At 35.5% G+C, this 26697-nt stretch overlaps 1 protein-coding gene across 2 annotated transcripts; it reads right to left on the bottom strand.

The window, feature by feature from the left end:
* Positions 1-372: 372 nt before the first annotated feature.
* Pcif1 (Phosphorylated CTD-interacting factor 1) lies at positions 373-26670 on the bottom strand. 2 transcript variants are annotated; one of them, XM_071592465.1, is made up of 12 exons: positions 26597-26670; positions 25215-25514; positions 20785-20949; positions 18780-18979; positions 17538-18023; positions 16141-16261; positions 14559-14706; positions 12433-12617; positions 10762-10989; positions 9667-9809; positions 6152-6616; positions 373-3672 (listed from the first exon to the last, which is right to left on the bottom strand). In XM_071592465.1, the coding sequence occupies exons 2-12, from the start codon at positions 25497-25499 to the stop codon at positions 3267-3269; spliced, it is 2832 nt and encodes a 943-aa protein (XP_071448566.1). In that variant the 5' UTR covers positions 25500-25514; positions 26597-26670; the 3' UTR covers positions 373-3266. The 2 variants fall into 2 exon arrangements, with proteins under 2 accessions (XP_071448566.1, XP_071448565.1); XM_071592464.1 differs by having other exon boundaries at positions 26568-26668.
* Between the last annotated feature and the right edge of the window lie 27 nt (positions 26671-26697).

The following is a 26697-nucleotide window of genomic DNA, read 5'->3' as shown; positions in this document are numbered from 1 at the left end:
TAAACAATAATCTAAATGCGAAAGAAGATATACGACCACTCCAATTTATTGACTAGGAAGTACCTAGTGATGCCATATAGCATCACAAAAATTTATCATACATAGTTTAAATAAAAAAATATTAGCTACAAAATTGAAAATAACTCATAAAAAAATAACACAATGAAACTAGGTGTAGTTTTAATGTTCTCTGAAAATTTCTTTCACCCACTTTGACTATCGACTATGCTGAATTGACCATATAATGATAACAAAACCAATTAGTATTATTTTATGTATGGGAAAACCACAATGTATTTGCAACACTTTGAGATGTACAAGTTGAAGTGATAAAGAATTGTACTTCAATGTTAGAAAATCAATGTGCACTGATGTAATAGGGCATCACTTGAGAATTCGAGGGTTAGTGTAAATGGCCACCATCTGCTTCACAGCTCATGGCATTTCACCATCGCAAAACCATTAAATGAAATCCATGTTCACTTAGACACAGGGAATTTATTTTTCAAGTCCATAATGACAGCTTAGAATTAAAAAATAATAAAAATGAACTCTATTCACAGATAAATACATACAAAACTTTTAACAATCATTTAGTTTAAAAGCATTCCATGGGCAGCAAAGATGTTTGATTCATACCAACTGAAACATTGACTAACTCATTGAATTTCTGCTTTTATTATACCAACAATATTTTTTTTTCATTTGTCATGAAACTATTTCGATAAATTTTTAAATGGATAAAATATAAGTATATTCATTCCACGGTTATATTTGCCAGATTAAAAAAAAAATCTTTATATTCAAGTACTTTAGAAGCATTAAATCAAATATCTAATGCCTAATGATCGAGTTCACACCCATAACCATGGCACACTACATTCATTATATGCTTTGTGAACAAGGGAAAGTATAAGAGGCAATTAGGTCGTTAAGCTTTGCTATTTTAAAACAAGTAAAGTGCAATGGTATTCATATTTACATTGTAATGAAGTAAAAAATATAAAATTCACGCATGGATGGAGCACAGTAAACTTATAGGTAACAGGTTTGAAGATACTGACACTAAAAACGTATCCATTGAAATGTCACATGGTTGGCCTGCTTGGAGTGGCCTACATTTTGAGTTCTGAAACTTTCCACGATAAATACAAACTCTAAACCAGACTATCCAATAAGCAAAAGTAACAGACAGACATCATATTCATACAAACATCTACATTACACATTTTTATCAATTATGGGACTCATTCCCTCTAAAAACCGAGAGAATTTCAATATGATTATGTACAGTTAACAAACACGCAACCTTTATATCAGAAAAGTAGGCCATATGTCCCATAACAACTCCTTAAAACTTTCTCCCTCACAACCTTAAATTTATATACACTTGTGCATTAAGAAATTTTCATGATCTTAACTTCTCATGACCCACTTATACCTATTTTAATTCATTACGTCAGGTACTTTATAGTGAAGAATGTGATTTCCACTGGGGGGGGGGGATTACACATCATTTTATACCAAATGTACAAAAAGACATAAAAACAAGTTAATTCAAGCAAATAACTGTAAATTTCAATACATTTCGATTAAGTCACAATATTTATCGATTGCTATTATGCATATGGTGTGATTAAGAACCACAGTTACAACTTGAATCATGTTCATAAAAACAAAGATGAACACATCAAGTAACATGAATAATCACTGGAAGGGATGATTCGCCTCAGTCATTTTCCTCCCGGCAAAGGAAAAAGAAAACTTTAATACACACTCCACACTCATCAAGTACTTGATTTACCTAAGCACATGAATACAATGATCACCTTGCATTCATACACATTCACCTACACATATGCTCTCACACACACACAAACACACAATCTGTGAACCAATTACCCAACGATGCATTCCACTAATAATTACTTTTGACTTTCGGCATGATTAATACAGTTAAATCTCACACCCTATTAACTCACTCAACCACAAAACTTTGCATACCGCAAGAGTTAATGACAACATTTTAAACACTGCATCACAAAATTTGACTGTTGTGGTGATTGATAAAAGAGGTGAATATTTGAACTTTACATGGAAGGATGTGACTGGCAAAATTGCACAAAATTCATCACTCACTATAAGAAAATACAATGAAATATGAAAAGCCTTTCTGAGCAGTTGAAATTACTGATGAAGATAAATACCTAGCCAATATATCTGATGAAAGATTTTACAATAAGACCTTGTAATGCAGACTATCACAAATAAACAGTAAAGGAACATTTGTCAGATTAGAGAACTGGTAGAGAGGCAAGTGCAATAGTTTCTGATTGATGCCAGAAGTGTACACTAAAATTTACTGTGCTTGAAATTATCCACGGGATGAAATTGAGACTACTATATACTTCAGTGAGAAAAAGAATTGATTACAAATATAGTAAAAGGGATAACCATATTTCTTTATAACTAAATACTGCAATTATTCAAACCTCTGGTAAAAAAATGTGGTTTTGACTAAAATACCTTGGACTTTTAAAAAAATGTACGTAAAACTCAAAATTGACAAAATGGCATTTGATATTAGACTAAATAAAAATAGGCAAAACTCCATCTGCCTAAGGAATAAAAATAAAGGACCTGTACATCTTATATATATTATAAGAAATCTCTGATTTAAATATTTTCTTTTCAAAAATATAGAAAAGGGGGTATATCTTCACCCCCCATAAAAAAATTGAAATAAAAATTTTATGCACCAACAAAACTTAGTAACATGTCCACACTTGTTTCTCTGATTTTCATGTTTCACAAAACTGAAACATTTATTTAAAACATTGAATTTTCAACCATTAACTCATCCAACAAAAGTTCCTTAAAACTTTCATGGGTCATAAAATTATAAAGGAGAGATTGAAAGATATCAACTGAATAAAGCTGATTCCCAAAACAAAATATTAGGAGGCAAAGAAAAACAAAACAATTGATAAATGCTTCGAATGCCATAAATACATGCACGCTGAACACAATTTTATCGATGTTTTACTTGCCAATCAGATTCATCCATCCCTACCTGAACCACAAAACTCATTCAACTTCAAGCTACTACTCCTTTATTCTGTAAAACCTAATATGTATATATATTTCTATGTATACATAAAGCTATGTACAAACCTCTTCCAATCTTTTTTAAGCACCACCAAAATAATCAACCCAAGGGATTGTTCAAGTTGTAGACTAACATCTACTGAGATCAAGTAATCGCGTTATGCATGTGGAGTTGGTTGAGGCAAAGCTGCTGCACTATTCCCTGAACCTTGAGGGGACACAACTACCAAACTGCTAACACTTTCAGGAGCTGCGTTCACAGTGGGTGGTGAAACAACTGGGGCACTAGCACCATTGTTCCCACTGGGGACACAATTGTTACTTGGTGGCACATTGGTGGCGTTCCCAGGTGCACTGGCACTCCCACCACTGCTGCTGCCACCGCTGTTATTTCGTTGCGGGGAGAGTAATTCCTGTCGGTCCCTATCACGTTCACGTCCCGGACGAAATGCCTCAACCAATGCGTCCACTCGATCCTCAGACGGGCCCCACCTCTGGTACCCTGCCTCATTCTGCAGCCACACAACCAGAGTACCATGCGTGGATCTCACTCCAAGCTCACTCCTGCAAAGTTTGAAGCAATAGTACACATTAATTACTCTGTAAAAATTAAGAAAAAAATCTGATGTGACTACCACATAACTTTTTCTCCACACGGTTTTCAGTTGCACGACCAAAAATAAGTATACGTAGACCTCAACTATAGGGGTGGTTACATTCTGGATAATCCCACTGAGTACAAAACCGGCATAAGAATTATTGGGAAATACATTATTTGGTTCCAATCCCAGCTGGAAATGATTATGATGAGATTTTTCCACTTCATTTAGCACTTCAAAATAAAAAGGTAGAAAAATGAATCATAACTGAAGGGTTCCAATGAAATGGCAAGGAAAATTTTACCAGATAGAAGTTTATTTTGACGTTTCAGAGTAAATCAGAGAATTAGATTTGCCAGTTGCCCAATGCAAGGGGGAAACCATCACAAATTCAAATATTTACATAGAAAAATATGTACGAGGGTCATCCGGAAAGTAGTACCCGTTCGTGAAATAAAAAGACAAAAGTAAATATTAACAAACATAAAAAATTTTATTTGAAAGAGGATACTTTAAACTACTTCTCAACATAATCTCCAAGCAAATTAAGGCATTTGTCATAACGTGTGACAAGTTTCTGTATTCCTGCTGCATAGTCCTTCGCCGCCAGCTCATTGAGATACGCGAGGGACCCATCTTGCACAAATTTTTGCATAATGCAGATGGTGTTTAACAATTTCATGAACAATTGTTCGAGAAACATTGGGAAAATGCTCACAGATGTCATCAATTGTGACGCGCCGATCGTTCCTCACGAATTCGTCAACTGAGCTCACCAGTTGGTCTGTAATGACAGACGGTCTCCCCGAACACTCATCGTCGTGTGTGTTCCCCCTCCCCATGTTGAAGTTGCGACACCACCGCCGAACAGACGACTCGTCCATTACATTGTCTCCATACACCTCCTTTAATTGGCGATGAATATCACATGGGCGAACGTTTCTTGCATTGAGGAATTTAATCACTGCCCTCACTTCACAACTGGCGGCGTTCTCAATTTTTTTAAACATTGTAAACAATCACAGAAATAACACAGGCAATGCTAGCGTCACACAACTTGGCTCAGAGAAGGCAGACAAGCCACTGAAGCTATCTGACCTCGTCCAGCGGCTACTCGCGTCGTCAGCACTTCATGCGGCACGAACGGGTACTACTTTCCGGATGACCCTCGTAAATACTTAACACATTAGTAGGTCCACCATTCAGCATGTATTCAGCACTTGTTGAGCAAAATAGTTCATTAAAAAAATGTTTCAGGCATTCGTGGATTTATAATTTAAAGTCATTGGGCAGTAATGAAAATTCAAATTACCAACAATCTCATCTAAATCTAGAGTGAAAGATGATAACTGTGAACGAAGAATCAAATCACAAAATGAGGCATCGTGAAATGGTAAAGCACTCAAAAAAGATAGGATGAAAACAATAAGTCTACCTATTTAGCATTATTTATTGACGTGCACCTGAAAGAATCAAATAACTTTGCGTTACCACAGAAGAGAATTTTTACTTTCCACTGGTCTCCTTGTGCCTTACAATAAAATTCCACAAAGTATCGCCCTAAACTATCTCACAAGTTATTAATTGACAGTAACTTATCATTATTTGGCCAAGAGCTTTAGCTAATTAAACACCTGAAGCATCCTCTTATACTATGATTTCTAGGAACAACAAAGGAACAAAATGTCGTGACATACAATGTCACAAAGTAATCATAGTGCAATCACCACATTCCAAAAGGTTAAAGCCAAATATTTAAACAGAATACTTGCCTTTGAAAAATTCAAGAAACAGTGGAAATTGTCACAACAGTTACTTTAATTGAGTCATCTGCTAATGTGCATTGAAATGCAAAAATTTCAGAGTTTAAAAATCAATCCCATAGACCTAGATTTCCATGGAATGACTGGGTTATTTGAATTTAGTAAAGGAAAATACCCGTGTGGCTTCAACCTCATGCAATGAAGCTAAACACCTTTTGTAATTGATTTTTAATGATGAACATACAGTAATTCATCCCAAAACATTGTTCCGCTAAATACTCTTAGAAATTTACAGTGTAAGATGATGCTTCGTTAATTTAACTAGCTAAATCACTCAGCCAGGAGAGAGGGATACAATTTTATATCCTGGTCTAGGCTATTGGTTCTTACACAGTAACTTATTGCATTACATAGGTCCATTTAATGTTTTCTTTACTGCCACTGCAAGGCAAAATGAAGGAACAGCATTAAAATTATCTCCTCTCGCAGTTCATTCTACAATACAAAATTTTCTGAGAAATCTCTTCCTTTAAGGGCTGGAATGACTTAGTATTTTCTCCATTTAAGGTGATGGCAGTGAATTAAAATTATCATTATAATTGTATCTGATTCATTTTGATAATAAACAGCACAAAATACTGTTAATCAAGGAAGCCAATGCTTCAGGGGGAAATCACTTACCTGGGAAGCAGGTGCTGATAGCCATGCCTGAACTCGTGCTCATGGGCGGGAACGAGAATCTGACGGCGCTTGTACGAAGAACCCTGGAGACGGAGGAGTGCAGGGGAAGCTGGCAAAGTGCCACTCCCGGTGTTGTTGGTAGCTGATGGGGACGGTGGTGTCGGAGGGGGATTCGACAGTATGTTCCCAGTCCCTGGAGAAGTTGATGATGATGATGAAGATGCAGATGAAAGGGGTGGGGAGGAAACGGAGGGTGGGAGAGGGTGCTGGACTGTCAGCCCGGCATTGCAGGAGCCAGGGGGTGAGCCCCCTCCCCAGTCAGGAAGGAACACCACAAAGGACAGGGGCTCATGGGAAGCTGCCAAAAGTCTCTCAAAATGCTTCACTGATTCTTCGAGAAGTTCTTCACACCATGGTCCATTAGCCTCAAAGGAGCCACTAACAGCAGACAACTCCAAAATTGGCCTGGAAAAGGGCTTTCACTTTTAGTATTGGCATAAAGACAGAAAATTGAACACTTGGAAAAACATTTTTTACAAAAAAATATATTTTTAAAAATGCTCCTTGGGCATGGAGAATATACTAACATGCCAGTTTTTTCCACCGTGTTCTCACCTACTCTCAACAAATTTTCCACCCTGAAGCAACTGATATTTCTTCCATTGAAAGAACTGCTGAATGCCATTCTACTTAGCTGCTTCCTGGGTCTTACTTTCTTTTCCCATCCTTCTTTGCTCACACCCTCTAGTGGTCATACCCCTTTCAATCCATAATTACAAGAAAAAAATACAAGGACTATGCCAAGGAATTTTCCTCAGTTTACTCTGAATACCTATATCTTCCCCTCAAACTTTTTTGCTCTGCTGACTTTTTGCTTGTGAAGATAAGAGCATTTGTTACAATGTACCTGAAGATAAAAATTCTAGATTTTTCCTTGAATATTTACTTCTGTTCCCAGTTTTCACAATGGTCTTTCATTTTCCTGATGGATAAATAATTATAATATTTGTTTGTGCATTCCAAGAACTTATTTTATGATTGCTGAAGTTAGACTCGTATAATACTGAAAATGTCATATCAATTCACAAATATCACACTTTTATCATGCCATTGTAAAGTTTAGATTCTAGGACTTTTCCCCCTATTTCTTTAAGTCTATGTTTCAGTTAAAATACAAGGTCTGTCCAATAAATACGCGAACCGAGGCCATAAAAACTTTATTTTGCAAAATTTAGTCTACATCGATTTTATCCCCATTAAAGTCCTCTCCATTTGTTACTATGCACTTATTCCATCTTCTTTTCCACTGTTTAAAGCACCCTTGGAAGTCCTCCGCTGTTCAGCTTTATAGTTTTCTAGTTGTTTCTGGCTTTATTGTGTCCACATCTTTCCGGTGATGTTCTCTCATCACATTTTTGCATTTTGGGAACAGGGAAAAGTTGCAAGGAGCGAGAACTGGCAAATAAGGAGGATGATCAAGGATGGTGATTGAATTTTTTGCCAGAAACTGGCGAGCAATCAATGCTGTATGTGCAGGTGCATTGTCATGGTGGAGGATCCATCCATAGCCTTGAGTCAAATTTGGTTGCGCACGACGCACACAATCTCTCAAACACTTGAGTACTGTAAGGTAGAACTCAGAATTTACTGTTTGTCCTTCTGGAAGAAATTCATGATGAACAACACCTTCGATATCAAAGAAAACCAGGAGCATGACTTTGATTTTCGATCGGCTTTTTCTTAATTTTTTGGTTCGAGGTACATCTTATGCTTTCCACTCCTTGCTTTGCGATTTAGTTCTATGTCGTACTTGAGAAACCACGATTCGTCACTAGTGATTACCCTATTGAGAAATCCAGCATCATTTTCAAGTGAATTTTTCCAGTCAATGACAGATTCAACTCTTTTCAACTTTTAACTTGGCGTCAGCAGCTTGGGCACGAATTTTGCACACATTTTTGAAAAACCCAAATGCTCGGTTAAAATAGTGTGTACAGTTGATTTTCCTAAATTCAGTTAATCGGCTATCATTTGAACAGTTTTTCAGCAATCGGTAAGGACAAGGGACCGCACATGATCAATGTTGTCGTCAACACAGGTGGTTGAAGGTCGTCCTGACCTTGCATCATCCGTGGGGTCTTGTCAGCCATCTTTGAAACATTTAATCCACTTGAACGCCTGAGAACTTCAGACAGAAATTCATGATGAACTACACCTTCAACATCAAAGAAAACCAGGAGCATGACTTTGATTTTCCATCAGCTTTTTCTAGATATCTTGGTTTGACTTAATCCACTTAAAAACGGATGTTTTCTTCATAGCATTATCACCGTAAACAGCTGTCAAAATATCAGTAATTTCTTGATAACTTTTACCAAAAACTTGATGTTGATTCGTCGCTCCGTGATTTCGTCAATTTCCATTTTTGACAAACAGTAAAAGCTAGGACAACAGAAATTAACATCACTGGCACCATTTACACAGCTACACGATCCATAAAGTGCAGGCAGCTGGCTCATTGGTTCTCAGGCAACTAACACCGGTAGTGGGTGGGGCTATAGTCCGTGCCATGGCCACCAGATTGCACCAGTTTGCGTATTTATTGGATAGACCACATACGTAGTTTACCTACATAATAAACATAGCTCTGTATTAGGTGGAATTTCAGATGCATTATTAAGTTGCAATCTCATCAGGAGTGTTTCAATCCCCTCTTAAGGTGTCCAAAGCAATCACCATTTATAAGAACAAGGGTGATATCCATGACACGAACTCATACCATTCAATTCAGTAAAATATTTAAAAAGGCTTTCTACACAACATAACTTTCTTAGTTAGTAGCTTCCAATTTTCTTTCACCGTGTTAGCATGGTTTAATAGAACATAATCTATTTAGCTAACTATTAGTTAAAAACTCAAAAATACCCTAGATCAGAAAATGGTAGTTCCAGAAATTTACTTTGATTTCTCTTAAGCTTTCAACTACTGACACTCAACTACTTCTTACGATACTTGAAACAAGGTGGGTATGTCTGGTACATCAAATACCTGGATTGAATCTTCCTTATCAAGCAGAATGCAACATGCATACCTCTTCAAATGGCACTATTTTTATTTTAAGGATAGGAAAAACTATTGCCCAACCCCTGAGCAATGTCATACTGGGGGATGCAAACAGCATTTGCCCATAGCCTCAGTAACACCATCCACATGGGATAGTAGGTGAAAAAACCCCTCGCATGGTGTAAATTAAGAGAATGTCAATTCTGGTTGTGTCAAGGTGGGGAGTCAATGCATGAAATTTGAAGTACAAGACTTGAACCACAACGTAACAAGGATTGAAGTGATAATTTAAAATGCTCAAGAGCCAATTTCACAGGGTCACATCTAGAGCAAACACCAACTGACCAAATTAAAAGACACACAAAACATTTTCTATCCCCTTTTTACTCAGAAAAAATAAACAAAATTTAATCTTTAACACTTGAAATTATGTAAGAAGCTATTTTACTCACCCCCTGGATCCAAAATAGGAATCCGTATCTGGAAATGCAGAACAGTATTGACGAAAATAACAGTTGAGAGGTGAAGCAAAGCATTCAAACGTCACACCAAAAGCACGATGTAAACACTCAAACACTGCAGTAGGTAGAGATGCCTGTATGTATAAAAAATAATAAAAGACAACTAGTAAATACATACTTTGGAAAAATTTAAGGTTTACCTATTACATAATGTTAAATAATACCTTAAATATATAAATTAGAATTAATAGTACTATCTCGAAGTTAACCACTTCAAATATGTAATTTTATGCCCCACATAAATTGAAATGTACACAAAGTGTAACCTTGAGATCATGTATCTTAGCATAAATATTTTGATTGCCAAGTAAGTCTTGCAGAAAATTATTACTTGCATTTTGTAACTACATGAAATTAAAGTGCAATTGCATTACATTGCAAACACAACCAAACAGCCATTTGTTACTAAATCCTGAATCAATTATTTTTTCGAAATCTTACTAAAAATTATAATGCTCATATCAGTTAAGTATGATGTTTATTTTTCAGATGAACCATCAGTTTCATAAGCAAGTAAATAACAATTAAAAATTTTAAGCCCTAAGAAAGAGCATCACCAGTTACCCCCAAGCCCAACTCTTGGAATGATTACAGAGATAAGTCACCATCTTTTCTATAAGCTAGTCTCTGATGCCAAAAAATGTCAGTAGCCAATAAATTCAATGCAACCCCTCTAATGCCCAGTAAATCATATCTTTTAAATATTATATTTTGTGCGCTACACAGTCAATGGCAACACTCAAGTCCATGAAGTTGTTCAATACATGCTCTTTGTATTCATCTTATACATGATATGTTCCACAATATCTATGATAAACAGCATTAAATGGGGCATGCCGCACTAGGTTTCCCTTTACAGAATCGAATTATTTAACTGAGAAAAGATATGGGGCTATCAAGTTAGCAAACCAGTTTTCTTTAACATACAAAATGTTATAACTGAACGACTATGCTATTGATATTTAAGAAAAGTTATCTAAAAAACATGGGGCCCTAAACTAATTTCTGCTGGAAACATTTATTTACCTGAGATGCTTGCCCTTCAGTGTTTATTCCTGGTAAACCTTTACTCCCCGAGTTTCTTTCATTGCCACTCCCCCTTCCTCCTGCGCCATCCTTGCTATCAGCAGATCCTCCATCTGCCCCTGACCCCCCACCCAAGAATGTTGAATACCTTCGCAGCATGCACCACACTCGAGGCAAGAACATTTCAAATTTCTTGTCATCAAAGCAATTGTGGCGATACAGGTGCTCCTGTGAAGAATATTATTTATTTTTGTATATAAAGACCTGCCATAAAAATATGCATTTCACATATAATAATTACATTTTTATAAATACAAAATATACTGACACAAATACGAAATATCAGTCAGCCTTTCAAAACTATATTAACATTCAATGTAGCTCTACTGAGTACATAAAACTGGATTCAGGGTTGTATATTTAGGTATGTCTTTTAAGTATTAGCTATTTTTCGAATTCTTAATCAACCTGAACTATAAAAACAAATTTTAGAAATTAATTATTAACAGATAAATACAAAAGGAACCTTATAGAGATGTAAACTTTTACACAAGGGTACAGTTTTCTTTTTAAATAATTGTGTTTTCTCTTTCAGATACAAGAAAATATGTAGTGGTACTTTTGGTTTTTTTTGGACACTAGTAAATATAATCAGTGTTTTCAAGAAGGGTATTTGACATCATGATGACAGAATATTTAAAACCTATTTCGAACTTCTCAACTGTCTTGCACCGAATATCAGAGGATTAAAAATACAGATAACCTAAACTACTAATAGTATTTCATTGCTCTTGGGTTTATGAATCACAGCGAAGAATTGCTTCTGTACCTTTACCAAAAAAACTAACTTGACTAACAAAGGCCCAATTTTAAGCTATTGGAAAACCAGGAAAGGTATTGATTCCGTGTGTGATTACAGGAAGAAATGGACCTTTAATTCCAGAATGCCACCGTTATCTACCCTAAAAGGACTAATGGTGATAGATAGTGCTCATTCTTTGTCAAATGTAGCAGAAAACCGCAATCATTACCGTAGCTTTTGGCATCATAAAATTATTGAAATGATTTGAAAACATCTCACATTTCAGCCAGGTTCTCATTTTCACCTTTACTCGAATGAAATACAGGTATGTTTAAAACATATGGCAAATTATTTTTTCTATTCACACAATTTGCAGTTTCCCGTAATTTGCACTTTTTTCTAAGATTCCCTACTGAAGTTTAAAAGCAGAGTTGAATTGGACATTAATTAGAAATGGAAACCTTTGACAGTAATTCAAAAATATTTAGGTTTAAATGTGCCAAATTAGCTTTTACAATTTCTGTTCAAGATTCATACGAAATGGAATGGAAGTTTGACTACATCTTCATTTGTAAAATAATGGAACTAGCTATGGAGCATCTTTTCTTGCTATGACCATTAAAAAATCAATCTGATGGGATTGTATCAGTCTTTAGTCTTGTCTCATTTAGGTAATATTGTATGTAATGCAGTACACCTGAAAGAATTCAATACATTTCTGGGAAAAATCCAAAATACTCTGAGAGTGCTGCTAAAAAAAGGTAGATACTTCAAATTGCTAAACCTCCCATGGTGGCAGAATATAAAACAAATCCTAATTCATATATATCAAAATAATTGAGCTTCCATTAACGTCTAGTCTTACTCACCAGTTTCTGAAGATGTGAAGTGTTGATGGTCAAAGTGTCCCCATGGTACCTGAGTAATGTATGATCTCTGTCTGGCAGATAATCTATCTGCGGTAAACGTGGACAAAGAGTGGAAAACTGGACTGGGTAACACCAAACCTTTCGACCCCCTAACATTCCTCCCATTAGAGGTCCAGGTGGAGGATCTAGAATTTAATAAATTCATGTATTATTTGATTACATATATGCCCAATTGTTACTTTAGATTCATATACTGAAAACATTTTTATATGTTATGTTAAAATGATAATGTAAATAAGAGAAGAGGAAAGGAAGAGAACATCAAGTAAGAAGGTGAAGTTGTAAAGTTGGCAAGTGAGAGAGTTGTGACATGTAATTACATAAAAAGGAAGTAATTAATGTTAAGGCTTTGGGAGCAAAAACTTGAACATTTCACAGCTGTTCTCATTTAAAAGACGGATTTAAAAAACAGCTTACTTTTGACACAGGTTTTGTGTTCCCCACCTTGAAAATAACCAATCAGGCAACTAACAGTCAAAAATGTGTTTTTCTGAGGGATTTTAAGTATTTTACTGAATTTATAAAATTTACACCAATTCTTGCCACGAAACTATTAGTATTCAGTCATTTTGAATTTCCAGCTCACAAGAAGTAAATAATATCAACTATACAATCCGCCACTTATGACAGCAAACATTATCATGATGGCGATGAAATGCATATTTTTGGAAAAGTATACAGTAATTTTTCACATTTCATTTTTCAAATAATGAAGACAAAAATAACATCACCTGCATTTACAAGTAAGCTGTCTTGAATCAATAAAAATAATTTTGGTAGCAACCTTGAAGTAATTTTGCTATGATCATGAATTATATGATGGGAAAAATTATTTTGATGAGCCAGTTCGGAAATGTGTACAAGAATGGTTAGGAAAGCTGTGCAAAAGTGAAAACTTCATAACTTATACAGATAAATCATTTCTATTTCACAACATAGTCTCCTTTTAGGTTTATAGCTTTCATACAATACTGCTCCAGGTTGTTCTTCCCTTACTAATAATGGGGTTGCGCTAACTTGGCAAAATGGGCAGTTCTTTCTTTGATAACCGACTCTTTCGAATAAAATCTTGATTTAACTCATTTCTTCATATTTGAGAACATATAGCAAATCTGGAGAATAGTGGGAAGGGTAATGAGTTCGATTGGTAACACTCATCGATTTTAATGCCACAACTGCAGAATAATGAACTGGTGCATAGTCATGATGAAAAAGGACTTTTTTGTATGCCAATATGAATGATATTCTTGCAGCTTAAGTTTACAAACAATTTAATGAAGATGCATAGTATCCATTTTTTATACTGGGACTCTGTTCCAACTAATCAATAATGATTATTCTTTGCAAATCCCAAAAGTCACCACAACCTTCCTAGCTGAAGGAATGGCCTTTGTCTTTATTGGTGCAGACACCCTGCTGGCAACTCCTAGCTTGGGACTGCTTCTTGACTTCAGGAATGTATTGATGTATCAATGATTCATCCATAGTGACTACATGATGCTGAAAGTCCCAAAGATTTTGCTGAAACTGCTGAAAACTAATTTCGGAACATGTCACCCAATATATGTATTGGTCAATTGTGAGCTACGATAGCATCCATCTTGTGAAGAGTTTTCTTACTTCCAAATATTGATGCAAAATATTACATAAAAGTTCACTCAAAATTCCTCTGATATTATCAATCTTGAGCATGTCCACTCTTCATCTAACACCTTATCATGGATTTTATCAATGATTACTGGAGTAATTAAGTAAGTGATTTCTGACTGCAACTATGTGTCCAGAATGTTCAGTTACTTATGCTCATAGGGCACTTCTGAAAATTTTGAAATCAATTACAACACTATTTTAATTGAAGGCACAATGTTTATCACATTTTTCTTCAGTTTGATGATATTATTTACCATTCATAAAATAATGTTTAATCAATGCACGAGTCACACTCATCCATTTTATGGAAATCACAGCGATAATATTGGTAGAGCCCCTTTACTTATACTTTTGACACCTCCATTTTTTAAATATCTTATTCTCATTCATGGAAAAAATTACTAATTCATACTAACCTGGTACAGTAATTCCATGTTCCTTCAGTAAATCTAAATGTTTTTCTCGTGCTTTTTTGGCATATTCACATGAAAGATTATATATCTTTAAGCATATTCCTTCCACCGATGATTTTACAGCCTCGGTGAGGTGAGGTTGACACTGCCTCTGTAAATCACAACAGAGAAAACAATATAAAAGTAAATAACCATTATTATAAGGCCTTCACTTTTCTTACCAAGCTATTGCCTCCTCCTGGGATTTACAGCATCATAAAATGATGGGCACGAGAGTTAACTCTCAATCACAACACAATAACTCTCAATCTAATTCTGTAATGTAGAGCTCTAAAGAAAAACGCTACCACAAAACTGTAAGACCTTATTTGCTCCCTCAAGCTCTAAATCTTATTCTGTATTTTTTTATTTCCATAAAAGCACCTCCAACCATTGTGCTTAGCTCCAATGGATTAAAATCTCCTGGCAAAACCTTCCTTAAAATGTCTTCCAATATATTTTGTGAACTAATGCTAAAATATATTTCCCCTCCATAATGTCAGGGGCATTTGCAGAGTAAAACTCCATAAGAACTGCGGGAGATGCTGCAACAGTAAATTTTAATGGAGTTATCCGCTAATGTGCATTTCAATAAAACAATTTCAGAGTGTAAAGATCGATGATTGTTTACCATAAAATGATATTTACATTAATGTAAAATGAGGTTTCTTCATTGAACAATTTCCTCCTTCAACTGATTACTTTCTGTTTACATTGTGAGACAGTTAGCTCAACAATTTTTTGACCAACTGAAAGAGCATCAAAGGTCAAGAAAACATGAATGATCATGAAAATGGCTAACAATGTCAAAGAAGTAAAGTTCTTGGTAGGTATTTTCTCAGAATTTCAAAATATTCCAAGAAAAATGTTGCCTGATCATACTGAAGTCCTCCACTTAATCCTTCCCCAGTGGATTCAGTCAATTTTCAATTATATAAAAAAAACTTAAGCACATTTTCATGAAAGGTGTGTGTTCTACTTTCCAGTCAGAGAATAAAACAGTTCAAAACAAAAACAAATTCATCTTACCTTACACAATTTTCAGAATATTCAAAGATGCAGAGTTAATTTTGATATGCGTGGAAAGACTTCACAGTTAAATAAGCCTTAAGGTGCATGAAGGATATACATTGTAAGTATAGTGCCCAGTTTCTACCCCTGCATTCCATTTGATTTTCCACAGATTTCTAGATGTCAGATATATGCCTTGCTTGAAATTTAGATGTGCTCATTCAAAAAAATCATCTGAGATTTGAACGCAAGATCCCCCTGGTCAGTGACTGAATTTTTTATTTACTAGGCCACCAAGACACCTCTCCCTTATAATATAATACACAACAAATGAAGGGCACTTTTTTCAAAACAAAAACTTTCACTTGCTTGGTTGTTTGGCCATTGACTTATGTGCCAATAAATTTAGGCAAGATGCTAGATCCTGGGGTAGAAGAAAATATGGACATCCCCAAAACTCAGTATGTCAGCCCAACAAGCTTCCACTCACTACAGAATATTTATCACTTGAAAAAGTCACAAAATTCCCTATTACCTTGAGGTGAGCTAATCTATCCTGGAAATCATCATAATTAGCGCCTATGGTTTTTCTCAGCCACTGGAAAGTATCTTCAACGTTCCACTTCACTATTTTTCGGCTTTCAGGAGACACATTCCTAAAATAAAATTAATTCAAAATTGTATCAGGACACAAAAATAGAATTGATAAGGATAGGTGTGCATACCTATTTTTCTAAATAAACAAAACAACTTCAACAGTAGTTCAATGAGAGATAGCGCTTACTAAAAGCAAACCTTTTCTGATAATAAAAGTGCCGTCTTTTTGATATTCTAAGGAGATATAGAGTCACCCACACATACAGATATGTCACACATTTAACTTTCAGACTTAATTATTACACAATACAAATTTGATCCTAAGTCAACAAAGTTTTCCTAACAGGGGGAAAAATTATCAATAAGTGCTGCGTGCATGATATACAGGGTGCGGCGGTAATCTCCGGACAAATTTCAATTTGAATTTCCTGCCATATCGTAGTTCCACTGGAGGTCATGACTGGCATTCTTGAAAGCTATAGGCATCTAGTAAACAGCCATAACCTAAAAATGGCCGAGATGTTACATACAAGTGCAGAGTACAATTGAAGAGACGCTATTATCGAAAGTGTTCGCCCAGTGAAATAGATTCTTTGGGTAACCCAGATCAACTGTTTCTGATATTGAGGCTAAGTATAATGCTTTGGAGAAGACTGGGGAAGGTTTTGCTAACCTGGAAAGGAAATGCTCAGGTGCAGATTTCAGAGGAATCTTGCAAATTTTTGCAAAGTTACAAATTTTGAAGAATGCCGTGAAACCGTGGATGGTAACTACGGCCTCGGGGAGACAATATGTCTTTCAACAGGACGGTGCACCAGCTCATACAAGTCATTGAGTCCAAAACTGGCCCTCAGATAACATTAACATGTTCTGGTCAAGGAGTTCTGGCCTTCGAATAGCACAGACTTGAACCTCTTCGACTATTATGCTTGCAGCGTAGTTGAAGGAGTTACCAATAAGACGAGGCACCCTACTGTCGGATTTTTACACACCGTTGTCGTAGCAGCATTCGCGAATATGAACAGCGCTGTTTTAAAGAGTGGGTGCGATCGATTCAGGACAAGATTTGAGGCGGTCATTACAGCTGAAAGGGGTTAAATTGAGTAATGTTACTCTTGACAGATACCACTACTTGCATGTTAAAGGATTTTCATTTGTTTTTGTTAAATACATTTGTTATCAAACAAAAGATTCATTTGCTTGGAATTAACTGCCGCACTCTGTATTTGAAATCAAAAATTAAAATTGTTTCCCCAAGCACTTCCCCAAAAAGGCTATTCCCGTCACTAATGAAAGGACATTTCCTGATATCAAATGACAAATCCATTAAATTACCTTGACTCTATCATTTTCTTTGCAGCCTCCGCATACCGTGACAATTGCTTCCTTGCATCAGCTGTGAACTTAGGCTTATTGAGCTTGATGGGAATGTCATTCATCACCTCCCGGTACAATGACAAAGATATGCCGGGAGGCGGACACCGGCATGGGAGTAGTGGATCTGTTGGTGGTGTAGTCAGCTGCGTGATGGATGATGGGGAGCTGCCAGGTCCAGGTGCTGGGGGTAGGCCATGGAGACCCAGACCTGCACCAATTCCCACCCCATCTTCAGCCACTTTCCTCTCCATAAGCCACCGATTAAAAGATTCTCGTGGAGCATTAATGGACTCTCGTGAATGACAAAGCTCTTGGTATGTCTGCCGCAACTTAGTTGCCAACGAGCACCTTAAGGCCTCAATGTCAGGATGGGGGTGCGGTAATGCCGTTGGTAGACGTTCATAAATAATTGCATTAGTGACAACTTCTAAGTCCCAAGGGCCCCTAAAATGACCAATAAGAGAGATAAAATTATCCAAATGATGCTATATTTCCTTCAGTCACTAACTCAAAATGAAAATTCATGGAAGATCCTTTCATGACAATATATTTAAACATCATCCAGTGTAAAATACATGCCTGGTTTTACAATGCATAATTACTATTAATAAATATCCTCTAACAATTAAGAAACCAGACCACATCCTCTTAAGTATGGAGTGGCAAAAAAAGGAATACTGAAAACAATGCATGATTTCAATATAGGCGAGCCATATATATGTGACTGATTTGAATTAACTTATGAAAGCATCAGCATTCTTCAGCATTAATACAGCTAATTTCTATCAAAATTACAAGATTTATGCATCCCAAATATAACTAAGCATTTAAGTTGACTGTATCAAAGGTTTAATGATTCTCTGTCAACTTGTACGCAGGTTTTTGGGTACATTACGTACAATTTTCATGGTTAACTTGATGCATCAGAAAATCATGCTGGAAACCATACTTGTACACCAGTCAGAGGTTCAAGCCAAAATATTTAATGACATTTTTTAGTATCAGTTATGTAATGATGCATCATGAAAATTATGTACATTTAATGAATGATGGGATTTTAAGCAGACATCTGCACAGAGAACATCACAGATGATCAAGGGGTAGCACAATTTTTTTTACCATGAACATAAAGTACAAATTACTGAAGCCCTAGTAAAAACTCACAGCACTCATGCATTTCAATAACCATTCCACACTCACGCAAGAAAAAACTTCTTTGCCATTGGACTCCCAAGGGATTCCTCAGAAGCTCTTCGCTTGGCTACAGGGTGCATGACTCCACCAGGAGGAGGTACCATTGGGCCATTGGTAGAGGGCATAGCTCCAACCATTCCTGGTGGGATAACACCGCCGCTCCCTGGGCCACATTGGATTCCCAATGGGTCTGTTACAGGGTCAAACTACAATTGGCAAACACACACAGTGGTGAGATTATCACCAATGACAAAGGCTCCTTTAACAGTGAATGCAGACTGCAAAAAATGCAGTATAATATGACCAAGAAAATGTACAATCGCAAATCTCCCATGTCATCAGATCAGCCATATGATTTTTTTTATTTGCACCCATCCTACCTATACTGATCATTCAATATTTAAAATTTTCATAATCCATAGCAAGATTAATTAAGCAATGCAATGGCCTCAAAGTCAATGGTAAAATATTAACTGATACACACAATGCTCAAAGTGTGGTTCAAACCTGCTTTTCTTAGATCAACCAAAAAGCCCAACACCTGCTAAGGTGAATTTTTTAGCTCCAACCATGAGTCATTTCTGGAGACAGAATAACCTTATAATATACTGAATTGAAATAATTTACTTTGTAATTCCACACACTTTATTTGAAAAACATAACCCAAGTTTTGACATTGAATGTCATCATCAGGTGGTTCAACGTCGAAACCTGGATCGTGTTTTTCAAATTAAGTGCGTGGAATTACGAAATAAATCATTTCAATATGTTATGCAAATTCCATAAAGTTAAGCCTGAGACATCAAATTTTTTTAACCTCATAATCATGAGGATTGTACTATAAAAAGTGATCATAAACTCTTACACATACATAACTTATTGTGTTATGTTATCTTGTTAGATTAATATTTAAAGTATATGTGGCACAAGTTTCATTGATTTGATTTTATTATTAAATCATCAGCAGCCAATGCAAGTTGACACATGTTCAGTTCACCTACTCCTGTTTCTGATGATGAAAGGCACTTTTCACTAAGTCATTTCCCCACTAAGTGGAACAAAAAGAAGTGTCACATGGAGCTAGGTCTGAACTGTACGGGGGATCAGATGCGAACATCATATTGATTTTTATGGGATGGTTACCATTCCGTGGCGGGTTATGTGGAACCTTTGAAATTTATTACATCCCCTTTTTAGGCATTTTTAAAACATCTTCTATCTGTGCTCTATGGGGGAACAGACAGTTGAGAAGTATCCCATTGCATTACGTAGCCCTCAGCAGACTTCTCAAGGGGGTAGCAAATTTAAATGTAATATTGTGAGTCATCTCCATCAATTCCCTGAGCGACCTGAACATGCTTCAACTTGAAATGGTTGCCACTGATGCAACACGAGTCTAATCAATGCAACCTGTAAACAACATAAATTAAACTTCAAGCCTACACAATATAGCATAAAATTAAATTTTTGTGGAATGAATTTAGCAAACATAAAATTTTATGACTATTTTTTATTGAAATACCCACATAATTGAAGATTTAGTGTTTAATTAAACAATCACAAAACATGGTCCAGGATACTAGTAGATCATATTTACTGCAGATTTTTACTAATGCCACCACCACATTTTAAATGGAATAAATAATTACTTAACCTGATGTATAAGTGTAATAAGATAATTCCCAATTTGTGTTGTGAAATAAGGTAACCAACATTACCATCACTGCAATTGAAATAGTAAAGGAAAAGTATTCCCAGGGGAGATATTTTCGTTTTGAATATTACAAGCTCACTTTAAAGTGTATGGGGTCACTTAAAGTACGTATTAAAAGAATTGTGATGATAAAATTGAAAAGTGCATGCAAAATAACAACTGGTAAAATTTTTTTTTACCTGAATAAATTGTTTGCTACATTTCTTAAAATTACAATCAGAGGACAAAAAAAGTGGAACCTGGAACATACAAGTTTAAGTGCATAAACAAGCTAACCTTAAATCAAATTCATCTTACCTGAGGTTTGACCATTGGAGGCATTTCCCAAAGAGATTCTCCAGTTAGCTTATTCCAAAAGTAAGGGCGATTTTCTCTCTTGCTCCAAAATTTTCTCCAGCCCTGAACCAAGAGTTCATGAGGAAGGTCATGCTCAAGGAAGCCTACACTAGCTGCAGGGGGCCCCTGAATGGCAAAAGATATTATGTAAATTAATGATCCCACTGCTGGAGAAACAAATATGTTGCTAGCAGAAATTATAATTAGAAACTTAAATTACATAAAGCATTAAGACGGTATTATATGTCCTAGCAATGCTACTACCACTTCCTGAACGCATTTGTCAACGCCCCCATGTAACAGACTTTATTTTTTTAAATTCACTTAAACAGAAGTACAAAATCCAACTAGCAGAAACTTGAATAAATTATAAAACTTAAGTATTTGTAATTTGTGGAAACACTTGTCACATGTAATGGCACCTGGCAGTTTTCAGAGTTGGACTCAGTAGTGTCCATATTGAAGACTGTTCGAGTCTGTCGCTGTGAGCAAAAACTACACTGTTGCATATGAATGGCAAGCGATAATATACAGAAATTTTGCTATGAGGAATTGAATGTATTCCATAACAAATCTTTTAATGACCATTACTACATTTAATAAAGATGCCACTCCTCAACTTTCCACTAGTCATCTTTTAGGTCAGAGTTCTTACACAGAAATCATTTTTGGTGCCATTCAAGTCATTTCAAAAGTTCACAAAGAAGTTGAACTTTGTCACAGGCATCATACAATACACCGAAAAAAAGTTGCTATGATGAATTCGTCATTGCTATTGATTTACTTCTACATATTCTTAATGCTGACAACTCTGCAGCCAAGGACAGTCAAATATTATGTTTAAATTGAATCATCATTTTTGAAGTTGGAATGGTTAAAAAACTTTAACAAAAACAATCGTGAAAATTTTGAAATTAATAAAAATCATGCAGTGTAAATCATTGAAAACATCTTTTGGTTTCTCTGTAAAATTTTGAGTGTGTATGATGACAGGAAACAGGATAGCAATTAAACAAATTTGGGTTATCAAATTAAATAGAGCAAAAATATATCTTTTTCCAGGGGGCGATAATGGAAAATATTTTTTATCTATTCATTAAACGTATACTGTATCCGAGTACCTTGGTGTTTGCAGTGTAGCCGAGTGTCCAGGGGCACTATCAAACAATCATACCACCTTAAAAGATAACGTTTCCTTTTTCAAGAAACCCATTCTCAGACCTGAGAAACAAACCAAACTTTGAACCAGCTCTTGAAAAATACTGCAGTCAAAATCGAGGAAAATGATTCACGTTGAACAAGGAGATCATTGCCAACACAGAGGTCTATTTTGAGGACCTATTTTGAAATCCTACTTTTTGGACGGATTAAAAAAGTTGGAGAAATGCTGAAAAAACTACATCGAGCTTAAAATGTAAAATTGTACAATAAAAATAAAGAACCAAAATAATTTGCTTTTCTATTTTTACCTTAGGACTTACTGAACGACCCACGTTAGAAAGAATTTTTACCAACTTCTAGCTATTATGCCCATTTCCTGCAGGGGTATTCTCCCCTTCCCCTTCTGAATCAAACAAATCCATACATAAAATCAGATCTACACATTCTATTGCATATATAACCTTTTTACTACTATACGTTTTTATATTTTTTAATGATTTAATAATTATTGTATATTAAAATGAGCATGAAATGAATTTAAAGGCACTGCACAAGCACTGTTTTCATATAATAAACTATGATAATCATAGAGATTCTTAATTCACCAATATAAAATGTGATAAATGACAAGTATTCTCATTCTACAACATTAGTTCAATATCATGGTAATTTTTCATTTTCTCTCTGTCATAAAAATTTCAGAGTGATTTTCTTTTTCAACCCCCCAATTAGTTTAATGACCCCGCGACACTATGATAAAAAATGAACCCTTTTTGAGGCAACCTATGTCTTCTACAAAATTACCAAAACTGCCGATATAAAAATTTGTTCATAAATTTTCATACACTTATAAGTGGTATACAGTGGAACCTCACTTAACGAACACCTCGCACAGCAAGTAATTCGCATAAAAAACAAAAATATTTGTCCTGGAAAATGACTTTTTGGATAACGAGTGATTAGGAGTGGGGAATTCCATGATTCACTGCGCGCCTGCTACTGCAGTTGGTTTCTAGCACTCATTCCACTAGCATCTTAGCATACCTAGTGATTACACATTTTTCCAAAATTGCACTCAAACATATTATTAGTGATTTTTTGGGCAATGTTTAATATTATTTTGTGCATAATTTTAAAATAGACCCAGAAGAAAAATTCGTAAGAAGAAAACCATAAGAGAACAAAAATAACAAATGAGTAGAAATGAAAAGAAAAATCATTTAAAAATGGGGAACAAGGTATAATTAAGGCTGATCTAGAATGCATATCAAGAATCAGTCAACATCGACAATTGGCCTTTTCTTCAAGAACACGAACAAGACTAAGGAGATAGGCTCCCGAAACACCTAAACCGGCAACATCCTATCATAAAATTCTCTATTGAGATTGAACAGAATGGTCTCCTGACACTTCTGGATATATTTGTGAGTAGAAGACCTAATTGTAGCCTTGGCCATGCAGTGTATTGCAAGAAAACCCGTACTGACCAGTATTTGTATGCGCGATTACATCACCATAAGAGGTCACAAATCAATACATTGGTTCATCGTGCCTGCAACACTTGATCTCAGGTCTATGGAAAAAACGGGATACCCAGAGTAAATGGTCCTGAAATGGAGCTGACAAAAAACCCAATTCTGACAAGGATACAGAGCAGGAAGTCTCAAAAGAAAAAACTGACTGCATATGCTACAATCCCGTAGGTCGCAGGAATGGCTGAAAAGATAAGTAAGTATCCTTCGAAAGCATAATGCAATAAATAAGTTCTCCACAATGAAAAAAATCAGTGACATCATCCATAAGTCTAAGGACTGAATCCCTGATCTCATGCATGAAAGAGTATATGAGATCCAGTGCAAATGTGGAGAATTCTATACTGGTCAAATAGAAAGGTCCATTAGATGCAGAATTTAAGATCACCAAAGGGCTACTGATACAATACAGTAATCGCCGAACATGCATGGATGGAACCAGGGAAGACAAGAGTTCGACCAAACAAAAGTGCTGGCTACAGAAAAATGATATTTACCGAGACTCATAAGAGAAATGGTAGAAATAGTGAAAAATCCTAATAATTTCTACCGTCTGAACGGCTACACAATGACTTCAACGTGGAAAAGGGTAATTCCATCTTACTGCCAAGACACAGCCAATCAGAGCACTCTGGGTCACCCAACATTTCCTATATATACAAATTGCAATGAAGATTACTTTGACCTGAAGACACCTCCAGGACTGGGGGCAAAACTGTGGCACAACAAGCCAACCTACGTTATGATAATTCCCAGAACTACCATAGAATCTTCTTAACCTTGCACATAATCTTTTATGTCATGGAATGCATTAACGTATTTTACAGTTATTTATATTCACCAAATGTATATTTCACTTTACAAGAAAGGTCAAAGAATGGATTATGCTCGTACTATGAGGTTCCACTGTTATTGAAAATATAGTTATCCTAATATATGGGATGGGTATTACTAAGAAAGTTAACTAATATACAGAGCATAATAAAACGATTAAGTAGAGGGCCAGTGGATAGCACACAAAAATTAAAATGAAACTTTGGACGCAAGAATATTTTTAAAATAATCGCACCTAAAATTGGGAAATTTCTGTGATTATCAAATTTCAACAAAGTATCAAAATAAGACTTTCAACAGAAACTGAAATATATGAAAATCAGAAAAATACACAAGTGTATTTTTATATTTCCGCTCCCTAATATCAGAGTTGCCTGCACCTACTTTTTCTCCAGATTTAAAAGAATTGCCACAAGTATAATTAATGCTGAATATTAGACCATTTCACTGCAAACAATATAAAAATGAAAAACTAATATTTTTTCAATCATTACCAGAAAACATTCTAAGAGTGTATCACTGGCATTGTAGTGTTCACTGAATGATCCTTTATTGGCAATAACAAAAAGAAACTTGAGTTTGCAATTCCTCAGTCAAAAAGTCTAAGACCAGCATTTATTTTTTATTCAGACTAATGTATTTAAAATAACAAATAAACATTACATTTATTATTTTCCACAGTGCAGTATAATATAAGATTATCAAGACTATTAATAAGAATAAGTCTTTAAAAATTACGGAGTACATTTTGGACACAATATGAAAAAAATATCTACTCTAAATAGAATATAGACAATATAACTGAACTCTTCTAGTTCTTAGATTTATGTTAATTATTGCTGATACTAAATAATAAATATTCACCTGGGGTGTTTGACACATCTGAGGTGTTGTTGGATGAATATGAGGATGCTGTTGATGAACAGGGGATGCCAAATTCTGCGATGGCATTGGCTGATGATGAATATGATGTGGTGGGATGTGTAGAGATATCTGATGCCCAGGGATGATTGGCCGCACTTGGTTTTGTGCGACAGGGCCCACTGTTGCAGTTGCTGTCCCTACAACAGGTTGCTGACCCCCTGCCTCCCATTGTGTGGTATTTGCCTGTCCACTGACAACTTCTGGCTTACGGTTCATCTCATTCATTTTGGCTCTTTACCTCTAAAAACAAAAAATTGAAATTTAGGACCATTTTAAATGCAAAAACCGGCACACATTATTCAAAGAGCTTGAAATAACACGTTAAAATGACAGGGCAGGGATAATTTTACCAAATAAATTTTGTAAGCAGGGCGAATCTTGTGGCCGAACAATGATCAATTCACCGATTATAAATCTTGCCATTTTCATGTGCCAATGACATGTATAAGGTCAGTCGCCCGTTTCAACACACTATATAATAAACAAATGAGATAACGTATTTACTTTTGGCGTGCAACTTCATCATACAAAATTACAAAAATAATAACAATAATTACCAATGATGTATCATACATAGAGGAGGCTGTACATTGTAAATAGTTACTAAAAATCCAATATCCTGAATGACAATATACTACGAAAGTGTTCCTTACTAAATATTCAATATTAAAATATATTAAATGAACTTATTTACAACATAAACAACAAAATCAGAGATAATTCACTCCCTATTGATTCAACCACAACCCCTTAAAAGTGTGTGAGGCATCCAAAAAGTACTACCATTGAGTGGTTCAACGCTATGAATACCAAGTTAACAAATAAATCCCTTCGACATTAATATAATGTAACAATTCTTGCCTAAAATTATTTATCAACCTGTACCAACGCTAGTCAAAACTACTACAGTATGATAAGGATCGAATGGTTTAACCCACTCCGGCTCGCTTTCACCGATAGCATCATTGCGAAAATGAATATAAAGAAAAGTTTGATATGAAAATGCCAAATGTCAACATCCAGCTATTACCTATCTTTTATGTAACAACCTCAATAATTTCCACTTATTACTTTATTGACAACGATTTAGTACCCATCAGAGACGATATAATGACAACTTCATCAATTTATTTATGAGTTGTATCCTTAAGTTTCGTTTCAAGTTCCGAAGCGTCGCAGCCAGAAAGTAGTTGTTTACAAACTTTCAGCCCACGTGAATTTAAAATGAAAATTACGAGTTAACTACAAAACATTGAACTTCTTGGTCAACAAATATATATTCATGGTACTTACGAAATCGTTTTAACACTAATATAACGTACTTTTGACGTATTTCTGATGTATTCATTCATCATTTTCAAATCTTGACGAAGTAGTCTCCGCCTATGATGACGCCATTTGCTCTCAGCTGAAGTTATCACGT

Source organism: Hetaerina americana, unplaced genomic scaffold (genome assembly GCF_022747635.1).
Source record: "Hetaerina americana unplaced genomic scaffold, ioHetAmer1.1.p SCAF_5, whole genome shotgun sequence".
NCBI classification, from domain to species: domain Eukaryota; kingdom Metazoa; phylum Arthropoda; class Insecta; order Odonata; family Calopterygidae; genus Hetaerina; species Hetaerina americana.
This window is presented reverse-complemented; position numbering and strand designations above follow the sequence as displayed.